The 11,859-nt window shown below is 47.1% G+C and overlaps 2 protein-coding genes and 1 long non-coding RNA gene across 4 annotated transcripts in view; 2 read left to right on the top strand and 1 right to left on the bottom strand.

Annotated features, from left to right (window-relative positions):
* Positions 1 to 1,300, top strand: part of LOC135918294 (uncharacterized) — a 44,419-nt gene extending 43,119 nt beyond the window's left edge. For both annotated transcript variants that reach the window (XM_065451963.2, XM_065451956.2), the window contains one exon: positions 972 to 1,300. In XM_065451963.2, the coding sequence (XP_065308035.1) occupies positions 972 to 1,253 (282 nt within the window). In that variant the 3' untranslated portion in view covers positions 1,254 to 1,300. The remainder of the gene's footprint in view (positions 1 to 971) is intronic.
* Positions 1,301 to 2,515: 1,215 nt separating this feature from the next.
* Positions 2,516 to 4,847, bottom strand: LOC135917654 (solute carrier family 22 member 6-like). Its single transcript, XM_065451227.1, has one exon. The coding sequence runs from the start codon at positions 4,652 to 4,654 to the stop codon at positions 2,870 to 2,872; it is 1,785 nt and encodes a 594-aa protein (XP_065307299.1). The 5' UTR covers positions 4,655 to 4,847; the 3' UTR covers positions 2,516 to 2,869.
* A 3,711-nt stretch (positions 4,848 to 8,558) lies between these two features.
* On the top strand, positions 8,559 to 11,776 carry LOC135917648 (uncharacterized). The gene is made up of 3 exons (XR_010569365.1): positions 8,559 to 8,878; positions 9,511 to 9,570; positions 11,556 to 11,776. It is a non-coding gene; the product is annotated as an uncharacterized lncRNA (long non-coding RNA).
* The last annotated feature ends 83 nt before the right edge of the window (positions 11,777 to 11,859 follow it).

Raw genomic sequence — 11,859 nt, 5'->3', positions numbered from 1 at the left:
CGGCGACAAGTAGTCACCTAGCCTGCTTGAGCTAATCAGGTTTTACTATATCTATTCCTGCCTATCATTTTGTCCATTTATATTTTATATTATCTCTCTGCACCAAAACCTCCCCTTCTCTCTCTCTCTCTCTCTCTCTGTATATATATATATATATATATATATATACATTATAATTTTTATATTGCACATTTATTCATGTCTGTTACGAAACTAACGACCCCGGCTCTATTTTCTACCTGTATTATTCTTTCTCTTTATTGCATTTACACCAATACTCCAAATGTTCCTTGCTTATCTCGACACCTGACCACGCAGTTAACGGTTCCATCAGCTTTGAATCTCGGCGCTTGTTTAATGTGGACGTTTACTACGGGCCTTGCTGGGTGAATATAGTCGCATTCCAATAAAATTGTCTGTGTGGTTTTCGTCGCAGTCGTCGGCGAGGCCTTTGTCCATCGCCGGTGAAAAGCCGCCTCTATATAGTGACGGGCAAAGTACTGGCCACTCCGTTTGTTGCTTCTGGGCATCAGTTCATGCAAGTGTGAATGACAAGTCATGCCAAATGTATTTGAGAACGCCAGGTTTTTCGTGCAAGCCGAAGCCCGCATGTACTCAAGAGTGCGTATCGTACACAAAACGTGTGCCAACCCAACCTTGATAAACTAACCTATATTACAGGTGGTGTTGGTAAAGCCCGCGATTCCGTGATCCCGCGAGTATGCTCAAGTAGGCTAGGTGACCATTTGTTACCGCCCCGTTTCAAAGGGGATGCCAAGAAATCATTGCCACCATTATCGTCATCATCATGAGTGAGTCAATTATTTCGTGAATGCGAGTCAACTCGAGTGAGTATCACAACGAGTGTGTGCGAAACAGCGAGTCAACTGCAGATGAGATTGTGTTCGCGGTCGCTCTCATTGCTTGGAACTTCTGGCAAAACTCGACGTTGTTTTTTTTTTTTCTTCCAGGGAGTCATCTTGTATCAGATATACATATTCTACGAGGACTGCAAGACCAACCCGCCGACGCAGGGAGTTATCTTCGTGTTGAACCCGTTTGCAAAGTATCCAGCGGTGGCTGTTAACGGGATCCCGGCGGCGCCTGCCCAGGTCGAAATGGCGCCTGCCCAGGTCCCAATGGCGCCTACCCAGGGCCAAATGGCGCCTGCCCAGGTTCAAGCGACGCCTGCCCAGGTTCAAGCGACGCCTGCCCAGGTCCGAACGGCGCCTTCTGCGAGTCGGCCACCGTAGGTCTTATGTATAGTGTCAATGCGTTTACGAATAAAACAAATTTTTGGCTCTCGTATATACACTCTATACAGTATGGTTCAACGAAAGCAATGTAATTCATGCATATAGCGCAGAATAAATTGTGTTTTTGTGCCGGCACATTATTCGTCAAATGTGATAAAATTTGAACATGTTATGGTGACGACGACGACGTTTGGGCGATTACCATGGCAATGTCAATACATTTCCTTTTTGCTAATACTACCAAGACGTGAACAAGCTTGCCGAAAACAAACAAACGAAGGAGCCTGATACGCAACTGGTTTCGCACTACTAGAGGACTTCAGTAGAGCATGCGCAAGACAGTTCCGTACGCCATCACATATGCGGATGATGTGTGCTCATGCGCAGAACACAATGAAAAACTCTGCGGGTTGCGTATACGCACTATTTTTTTCCTTTATCATTGCTGGCTCTGCTTGGTTTGAGTGCCTATGGCACACTGAGTGCCGACTCCGAACCAGATCAGTCCTCACCACCCGTTCTTGTAACGATTGCACAGAACTGGTGCAAAATGGATCTTTATCGCCAATTCTTTGTGCTTAAAGTGAGGTCAGTCAGAACAAGTATTCCGTCACCGCTTTCGACGCCGCTATGCCTATTGGAAGACGCCATCGCTTCTGCGAAAGGGTTTTTGTCTACTTGATGACGCCATAGAGTTAAGACTTGGCCGTGTCACTGCAATTCGACCGTTGATGGAGGACGCTCTGCTGAAGTACTACACTGGTTGCAAGCGCTTAGCGGGACTGGTGCGGTGAACAGCAATTACTTGCGCGTGCATGCTGAAGTCTACTATATGGCACGCTCATGCATATTCAGGTGGACATCAATTTCAACACTTAATGACGCTTTTAAAAACTGCGCACTTTATTGGCTGACGTGCCCCATAAGCGCTTCAAGCGCGGACCGCACCGGCAGAGTGGTGACGACTGCGCAGAAACACGGAGCCAACGACGTGTGTCCGGATTCGAAAGGGTTCGGCGCCACATAAACTAAGCTCGTGTTCCGAACGAGCACTCGCTTAATTATAGCCTAATGAGCCAACTGCGTGCATACCCTATTCGGCGCGGACGTCAAGAACACGCCGCTCTACGAGCACAATCATGCATTTGGTGTTGGTACTGCTAGAAATATGCCCAGAGCACTGTTCCGGAAATGTCCTGCGCGCATTAGGCACCCATGTGTTTAACAGGAGCGCCACGGCACTAAGTTCAGCGGGAAAATCCAGAGCTCTCTAACATGTCTGCATGATACGACAGTCACTATGAAGGAAATGAGCAGAGAACAGACATCCGGGCATAACGGGGTGCCATGTGACACCCAATCGCAGTACGAGAATAAATTCGACGTACTATTCAATGTTCCAGATGTGGAGTACAGTATACCAAGAACGGAGAACATTCTGACAGTTGAAAAGTTTACGCACACACATGACAAGTTAATTACGACACATAGTTACTATAATATTCTGGGTTAAAGCAAGGTTTCGCGAGCAAATAAATGTCCCAGTAAATCCCTTAGTTCACGCCGTCCAGTGCACTGCAACCAATGCCGTGAGCGCGATCGCGGGGCGCCGGCTACGGTTCGTTACTGCTCGAGCCTGGTATTTTGCCACGCATTCGACGACGTTTCGGCCGCAGCGGCGACAGGCTCCGCTGCATGACCTCCAAAAGGTCCTTGTGCTTCTTCACTTCTTCGGTCGCCTTGATGCCGACGCTGGTCTCTGGCAGCTGAATCACAACCACCAGGCTTGCGAAAGCCGCCACGGCCGCCAAAGCGAAGCACACATCCTCTCTGCCGGCGTACTTTATGGGCATCAGACTGGCTGCTAGAACCGCTCCCACTCGGCCACAGCTGTAAGCGCCGCACAGGACGGCGCTACGAAGGGCCGTGGGGAAGAGCTCTATTATGTATAGGTAGTTGGTCGGTATCAAGACGCTGACCGAGGCCCTGGCGACGATTACTAGCACGTAGGACACCTCCACAGGACGGGCGTAGATGGCGATGCCGCAGGTGGTAGACAATCCGCCGAGGAGAGCCAGCAACACCGTCAATAGCTTCAGCCTGCCACACGAATTCAAGGCGCAGTACATTGCCAGGAAGCTAGGAGCCAAGAGCAAGACGGACGCTATGTGAGTGGCATTCGTGTCCCCGTGCAGGCGGGTGCTCCTCGTTATGATGAAAAAGGCGAACATGATGGTGAAGTTCGAGAAGAAAACGCTGATCGCCCTCACGCGGATCACGCCGGGCGTGAAGATGGCCCAAGGAGTTACACCCGGAGACAGGCTGGCGTCGCTTCTGCTCATATCGTTCTTGATGGCTTTCAGTGCGTTTTCAGCGTTCTCTCGCTCCACGCCGTTGATTCTGGCTGCCTTGAGTATAACGGCCTCGGCCTTCTTCATGTGACCCATGGACATCAGCCATATCGGCGACTCGCAGATGACTAAAGGCGCTGACAGCAGGAGAACCGTTGGTGTCAATGCAATGATCTGCGCGAAGAACCAACCGATGTTGTGGTAAAACGACTTCAGAAGCAGGAAGAAGAGTTCGGCCACAAGGACACCGAGTGAACAGGCGAAGCCGATGTAGTAGGTGCGGAACTCGAGTGGTATGACCTCAAACAGCACGATGAGTGTCAACATCTGGACCGTGCTGGCGCACGCCGAGTTAATGAACCTGGTTGCCAAGTAGATCGTGAACGACTCCGTGAAGCAGCCTGCGATGGTGCTCAAAACAAGTGACAGCGCAGCTGTAATGATGACAGGCTGACGACCCGACATGTCGGCGACATAGCCGGCCACGGGTATGAAGAGCGCGCCGCTCCTGTACACCACTTCTGCCAAGCTCGACAGCCAGGTCCTGTGGCACACGATGTTCCAGAAGGAGAGCACGGACAGCTCTGTTTCCCCCGCTGCGTACTCCCACGAGTCGCAGCGCTTGACCGTAGTGTCGTTGACGTGGCCCGGGTTCACGTAGACTAAGCACTCGCTGTAATGGCCTTCACCGTCGACAGGAATGGCGGCGTTCTTCCAGAGCGCCGTCGACAAGTTGGCGAAGCGCCTGGACGGTTTGCACCAGTGACCCACCGACGGGGAGATGAATGCGAAGACCTGGTTGTGACATTGCAGCACCACCAGGGCCAAGATGTTGTAGCAGAAGATGCGCCGCTGGAAATTGCCGTGGCCGTACGTAGTCGCACCCTGCTCAATCTGGTCGTTCTCAGCTTCGGCGTTCACAAGGCCTGACATGGTATTGGTCGTCGGCTGGGTTGCCCCGTACTCTGAGTTCCCCTTAGTCATTCTAGGCACCCTAACAGAGCGGTCCGGAACGTTGATCGATTGACCTTGAGGTGGTCGCTCCATTGCGAGTATGGCTACTGGTAAAACGGCTCGCTAATGCTTAAAATGCTTAATGCTCAGTCCGTGATCACCCGCACGCAGTCCTTCTTCTTCCTCCTCTGCTTCCTTGTAGCAGCAACACAACCAAGCGTTTTGTCTAGGAGTGAAAAAATGTCCGACGATTACAATGCTCCCTAATGCGGAATTTGAGCGCAGCTTTTGACGTGTTTTGATTTCGCGATATATTGAGGCAAAGAATTTTAGAGCGGAACCGCCGCTGCGACTGGCGATGGGTCAGTGTCGTCAGCGCCTTCGCAGAGGGAGGGGAAGTATGGGAACGCTGGCATGATGAGCGGCATCGCAGCCAGCTGTGGAGGAAGACGACGACGAACGCGTGAGCACTGGCACGAGCGCGTGTCAGTGGCACGAGCACTGGCACGAGTGCACCGACGAGCCAGTTGTGGTAGAAGACGACGATGAACGCGCAAGCAATGGCACGCGCATGTTCGCGTGGTTACGCCCATGTTTATGCGGCCGCTCCACCCAGGAACGAAAGCGCTGCGCTCTAAAATGAGACACTGATGCCGATAACGGTGATGGTTCCAAACGTTTCCAAAGGTCGTGCGCGGCTGAACTCCTTAAAGGGGGAAAAGCATAGGTCGACGAAGAGTGGTACAGGAACAGTGGAAGAGTGGTACTCACTCAAACCCATACCGATGTGTGACGCCAGATGAGCAAAATTCTGCTGAGTCTGAGTTCGAGTTAGTCCAGCTGAGTAAAAATTTCTTGAATCGTCGCCATTCCACCTTCGTCATCCCATTGCCATGATGCTGTAGTCGACACGTAGTCGTCGTCATAGAGCTGTCATACCAGCATCGTCATACCTTTGTCGTCATAGCTTCGTATCATCATCATCATCATCATCATCATCATCATCATCATCAGCCTGGCTCGCCCACTGCAGGGCAAAGGCATCTCCCATACTTCTCCAACTACCCCGGTCATGTGCTAATTGTGGCCGTGTTGTTCCTGCAAACTTCTTAATTTCATCCGCCCAACTAACTTACTGCCGCCCCCTGCTACGCTTCCCTTCTTTTGGAATCCACTCCGTAACCCTTAATCACCATCGGTTATCTTCCCTCCTCATTACATGCCCATTTCTTTTTCTTGATTTCAACTGTAAGATGTCGTTAACTCGCGTTTGTTCCCTCACCCAATCTGCTCTTTTCTTATCCCTTAACGTCACACCTATCATTCTTCTTTCCATAGCTCATTGCGTCGCCCTCAGTTTAAGTAGAACCCTTTTCGTAAGCCTCCAGGTTTCTGTCCCGTAGGTGACTACTGGTAAGACACAGCTGTTACCAGTAGTCGCCTACAGGGCAGAGACCTGGAGGCTAACGAAAAGGCGCACAATTCGTATCCGCTACCACTATAATAATTTTAGCATCGTCATCCTATTATCATGCCGCCGTCATCGTCGATGTGGTTACGTTATTTACAAGACCTCATAGTAGGAGACAGTTCCATTTCACAGACTGAGTCCCCTCGCACCACCAAGAGACTGGCGTCTCTCGGAAGAGTCATGTGACAAGCGGATTCAGTTAACACGTTAGAGAGACATATGTGTTTTGTGCGTATTAAGTCGCCCAAATGCACATCAATAAGAAAAGTCATGTAACTCGTTGTGAAAGGTTTAATACGGGAGTATATATTGAAGAAATATTTTCCTGACGAAAGGTCAGTTGAGGAGATATGTGACATAAAATACACAGGGGGTTTCGGCTAACTTCAGCCAGAGTTTAAAAAATGGCCAGGCTTAGCTTGGTTAAGCCAAGAATGCGTTGCATATTGCACGAGTTGGGGCCCAGCTTTTCCTCCGGCTGTCGTGACGTCACGTCACGTGGTTGCGCTAAAGGTCAATGGTGGCTGCCCGGCCGCGCCCAAGGGCTGAACTGAGTGATTGCAATATGCAACGCATAAAAATAGAAGCAACTTAATAACAAACATAGCAAACTTAAAAGAGAATAGACCCACATATGAGACGCGCAGCAATGAACAATGGCTCATACCCTCAATGGTGGCTGCCCTGCCACGCCGAAGGGCTGAACTGAGTGATTGCAATATGCAACGCATAAAAATATGTCGATGCACTCCAAGACGACGCGACCAAATGCATGTTGCTCAATTTTGTACGCAGCGTGTCGCGCTATTTTTGTATTCTGCTTAATTAGATAATTAGTCAAGTTTAATTGACCTGCTTCTGAAGCAACGAAGTTAGGCAAAAAATTCCAATTAGAAAGTCGTACAGCGCTTTGCAAAACGTCTGAGTAGAGAGTTTCTAACCTTTTATCTATTAAGTAATAGCGTTTTTCAGCTTACAGTGGTTGCCCGCGAAACACAATAACATACCACGTGACATACTCGCTTGCGCGCCGTGATTGCAGCGCTCCCAAACTGTCCGCGTACAAACGAACATAGCATCTACCAGGGCGCGCTGCCGCTTATAAGGCGAGAGGGCAGTGACGAAGGCGTTGGCTGTGCGATTTATGCCAGCGATGTGCTTCGCTCGAGGTGATTCATGATAGCGATAAGCAGACGCAGCGGCAGCACAATGCTATGTTCGTTTGCATGTGCGGAACGCGTGGGAGGAGTGTAATCGCGACGCCAAGCGGGCATGTGACGTGGTGTTTCTCTCTCTCTTTTCTTTTTTGTATTTCGCGGGCATCCGCAGTAAGCTGAAAAACACTAATACATAGAAAGACAGAAAATGGCTATTCGGACGTTTTGCAAACCGCTCTGCAACTTTCGAATTGAATTTTTTTCCTAGCTTCATTGCTTCAGACGTTGGTTAATTAATCTTGGCTAATTATCTAATTAAGCAAAATACAAAAGATAGCGTGGCACACTACATACATAAGTGAACAACATGCATTTTGTCGCGTCGTCTTAGAAGGCATCGGCATATCTTTAAACTCTGGCTAAAGTTAGCCGAAACACCCTGTATAAAAATTGACTGGCCATCCCGACCCCGCGAAAGTGGATGACCAGTGAAGCTGTTAGAAAACCTCTCAAATGCCGTCGATGGGGATATCAAATGTTTTATTGTTCTTCTTAGTCTCAGCCCGACACCGCTGTTGAGCATTACAATTTTGCACTATTCGACGCACGTCGTACTCACGCTGCTCTTCGGGAGCCTTAAAGGCACACTAAAGGCAAATACTAAACTTTGCAACGCTTGCTTCTTGCCAAGAAAAGACTTAGTTTACGAGAAAATTGCGTCTGAAGGCTCGGAATACCTCTTTCGTAATTCAAATCTCTCGCCACCCTACCGGGGGTGGAGGTGGGAGTGGTGACGTTACATCCCACGAAACACAGAACCTCTTAAAAACTTCTTGAAACGGCTACAAACGGCTATAGACGTCTTGGTCTATGATAAGACTGAAAATAGAATTTCTTCTAAACATAACCTCAGCACTTGGAATATGCTAGTATATATTCTATTTGCGGCAAAACCCACTACGGGTGTCACTAGAGTCTGTTTTGGTAAACGCATTCAGAATGTCTAACTCAAGAACTTTTCTAGATCTTTTTGTCTAAAGGTGCATAAAATGCCAAACGACGTGTTAAATGTGCGGTTACCGTCGGCCGTCGGCGTTAGCGAATAAAAGACGCCTCAGACAAATCGAACTCGTTCGAAGCAACATAAGTTAATTGGCTTTAATATTAAATAATTTCACACCAGAACTTCAACAGTCAAGGGCGTGTTATTGTTTTCCATACGGGACGCGCACACGACGCCTGGAAACCATTCTATGCTCGCGCAGCAGGTATTTACAGCAGCAGCAGCGAAACGCCGGTGTTGCACAGCGGTGTCACAGAGCCACCGCGCTGCGACCACTTCGGCGGCGTAATCCAAATTTGCCGGAAATCTCATTCTGTGCTGGAAACACTAGGAGGCAGGAAGTTTGAAAAAACGGCCACTGCCGCCCGCTATTTCTCGGTCGTGGGTTCGTTATCCAGTTGTGCGTCATTCTAAGCCGTTCTGTAATGCATTTATACTGGATATTACCTGGAGTCATTTAGCTGTGCTGATGCTGTGTGCCGTGTGTTTTGCATCAGTGCTTCGTGACATCGGCTGTATTGCGTGTTTTCGCCGACGGCTTCTACCACAATGGGGGGATCTGCGTTCGCCGCCTTCGTGTCTCGGTGCGCCTTTGTACGTCGCACGTTCGGATAACACTTTTTCCGGTAAGTGAAATACATTGCGCTTCGTTTTTCGTCAACAATGTGAATATATTTAGGTGTTACCCGCGGCAATGCTTGATATATGGGCTCTTCTGCCCTGCGAGTTTTTGTCATTACTTTTATACGAGGGTTCTGCTTGTTCAGCCGTTCAGCACTACCGCGCTCCACGACTTCCGCAACAACAGTAAGAACTTTGCCCTGCTTGTTAGCCTGTGGTTAACGTAGCACGAGCCAAACGAAAGGAGTGCATTCGAAGACGACGCGCTGGCTGTAATGCTGAACCAGACTGAACTCGCCTTATTTTGTGTCCTTTTGTACTTACGTGTGCGCGCGTGTGTCGGTGACTATGCAGTTTGTAGCTATACCACTTTATAGCAAAACAAAAAATATAACTGCAATGTTTACTTCATCTATACAATTCCAAATTAAATCGTCTGCCGATGTACAAATTTCACTTGTTTTGTTCTAAGTAAGCAGCAAAACCTTTAACCTAGTAGGTGCTTCATCTGGGAGTGAAATCATGACAGCTTGGCATTTATTTATGAATGACTGTGACTGGGTCACCTTATTCGTAATTGCAAATCTGCCTTTCAACTGACTTCATGCTATCTTATTTTGTCCCTTTCACTTTATAGACGGCCGGACATCCTTCTTGTACCTTGGCGCTAGCTGGATGACGGGACCTCATGATCAGTGTAAGCCAATGTACTGTACCCTCTCTGGTCCTCCCAGTGCTTTTTATGTGGGTTAAGGCCAGGGAGCGCTTCGTGGTAAAACAGCTAGTTGGTGTCTCACCAACGGCCATTTTTTTGCACTGGTCCATTATAAGCTGCCACTACTATAACGAATTTCTCAGTGCCAGTGTACATACACAGTTCTACTAATAATTAGTTTCCCTAAGCCTTACAAAATTTACCTGTAGGTAGTCATTGCTATGTAAGAACTCACAAATTAACTCTGCTGTGTCATAGAAGTATTCCATACATGAGTAAAAATTTTCTACAACAGTGTACATTACACCTTGCTTCCCTAATGCACAAATGTATTCAAGCCAGTATTTGATTAGTTTGGTATTCTAAATGTTTTCTGTGTGATTTAGTTTCTTTACAGGAACTTATTCTACAGCATCAGCAAGCAGTCTAATTTAATATTTATGTGTGCTGTAAAAGGTGTGCTTTGCCGCTAGAATTGATAAAACATGGGCCAAGGCTTCCATACAAGGACAAATTTCAATTTTGCTCTACCACCATCAGCACTTGGTTGGCGCTTGCAAAATGAATCGCATCAAGTAGCTTGTGCCAGACTGTTTTTTAACCTTATTGTGAGGAGATCACAAAGTGATCTGTGGAGGCGCCTGCGTCTGAGACATAGATTGCGCTGCAACATATGTGCGTGTAGAACAGGCATGATGCTGAGGGTTCCAGCAGTTTGCAGAGGTGCTTTTAAAATTTTGTCATGACTGCAATTTTACCTGTGCTGTTTTTTATCACCTATTTCAATAATATCATTGGAGGTGTTATCAGAATTTATCAATCTATTTGCCCTGGCCCATTAGCCTGCCACATTTGCCTTTTCACTAGGTGGGCAATTATTCTGCATGGACCATTACTTGAATACACCTTTTTGTGTGCAGTGGCTTCTCAGTTGCAAGTCAGCATAGATGCTCAGAATTACCTGAGGCTATAGATACACTGATAATTTGCCACCTATACGAATCACTTTGCACTTTCTCATGCAAACAGCATGTTAACACTTCCAAGATACTTTCAACTCTGTATGACGCATCATCCAAGGTGTTGCGTCATTTCTGTGAGGTATTGCCCGAAGCCAATTAGGGTCACTTGAAGATATATCAACAAAAGTGATTGATCCAGCTAGGAGTGTTGCTTTGGAACACTACTTTATCACCAGTCCTCCTTTGCATGCTACCTGCTTACTCTGTACTGTGTCATGTTCAAGTTTGAAAGAAAGGCAACAGCTAGGCAGCGCAAAATGCCAAACTTGCTTTTAGTTCAATATAAGACCCTATTTAACTTTTTAATTAAGTTAGTACATCATTTACTTGCAGAGTGAATTACTGTTTTAAACTGATTATACTTTGCAGGAAGCTTATCAGACTTGTTTGACAGGTTGATAAGTGACTTTTTAGCCACAAAACACCATACAATAATTTAAAGGCTGACTTCGACTCTGCTATGCAACTTAATGACCATATGCCAGGAACAAGGTCTCTGAGTTGGGGCGCTGGCTAACACTCCCAGCATTCTACTAGGACACATAAATACCCAAGAAAGTGGATGGGAAAACTACGCCGCTGTAGCTCAATTGGTAGAGCATAGCACGCGAAATGCGAAGGTTGTGGGTTCAGTTCCCACCTGCGGCAAGGTGTTTTTTCATCCACTTTAATTTGTATTAATTTATCCTTTTTTATTTAATTTATTAAGCACAAGTAATTTGTCCTTGGTGTCAGTGTTTGTTGGCTTCTTATGATAGGAAATATACTAGTCATTTTAAACATCATCGCATACATACATTAAGGTACCCGTAATTTAAGAGAAAGGAGTGCTTAAATTTATTTTTAATGTGAGCCAAACTTCTTACTTAGCACATATTGCTAATTGAAGTTCGAATTTCAACATTCCCATTTCCTCCCTTGCGTTTTTTTTCCTGTTCTATGCAGGTATTGCTTTCCTATGTCTACAAGAACCGTCACGCGTGGCCTGTGACAGCAAGCTTTTGTGGGCAGCCAGTGCTCTCCTACGAAGGCTGGCCTACTCTGGCAGCGGCGGCAATCATCTTCAAGATTTATCGATGATCACCTTTGCTGCTATTTGTCACTCTTCTTAATTACACTTTCTGCATCTTTTCTAATCTATTAGGTAATAAAGTATGAGTATGTGACATGGTGTGAAGTTGATGCCTTGCTGCATTTTCGCTTGCAATCACCTTTTATGCATGAAAAGCTCATCATACAATTTATGAAA

Source organism: Dermacentor albipictus, chromosome 2 (assembly GCF_038994185.2).
Source record: "Dermacentor albipictus isolate Rhodes 1998 colony chromosome 2, USDA_Dalb.pri_finalv2, whole genome shotgun sequence".
Classification (NCBI taxonomy): Eukaryota; Metazoa; Arthropoda; class Arachnida; order Ixodida; family Ixodidae; genus Dermacentor; species Dermacentor albipictus.
This window is presented reverse-complemented; position numbering and strand designations above follow the sequence as displayed.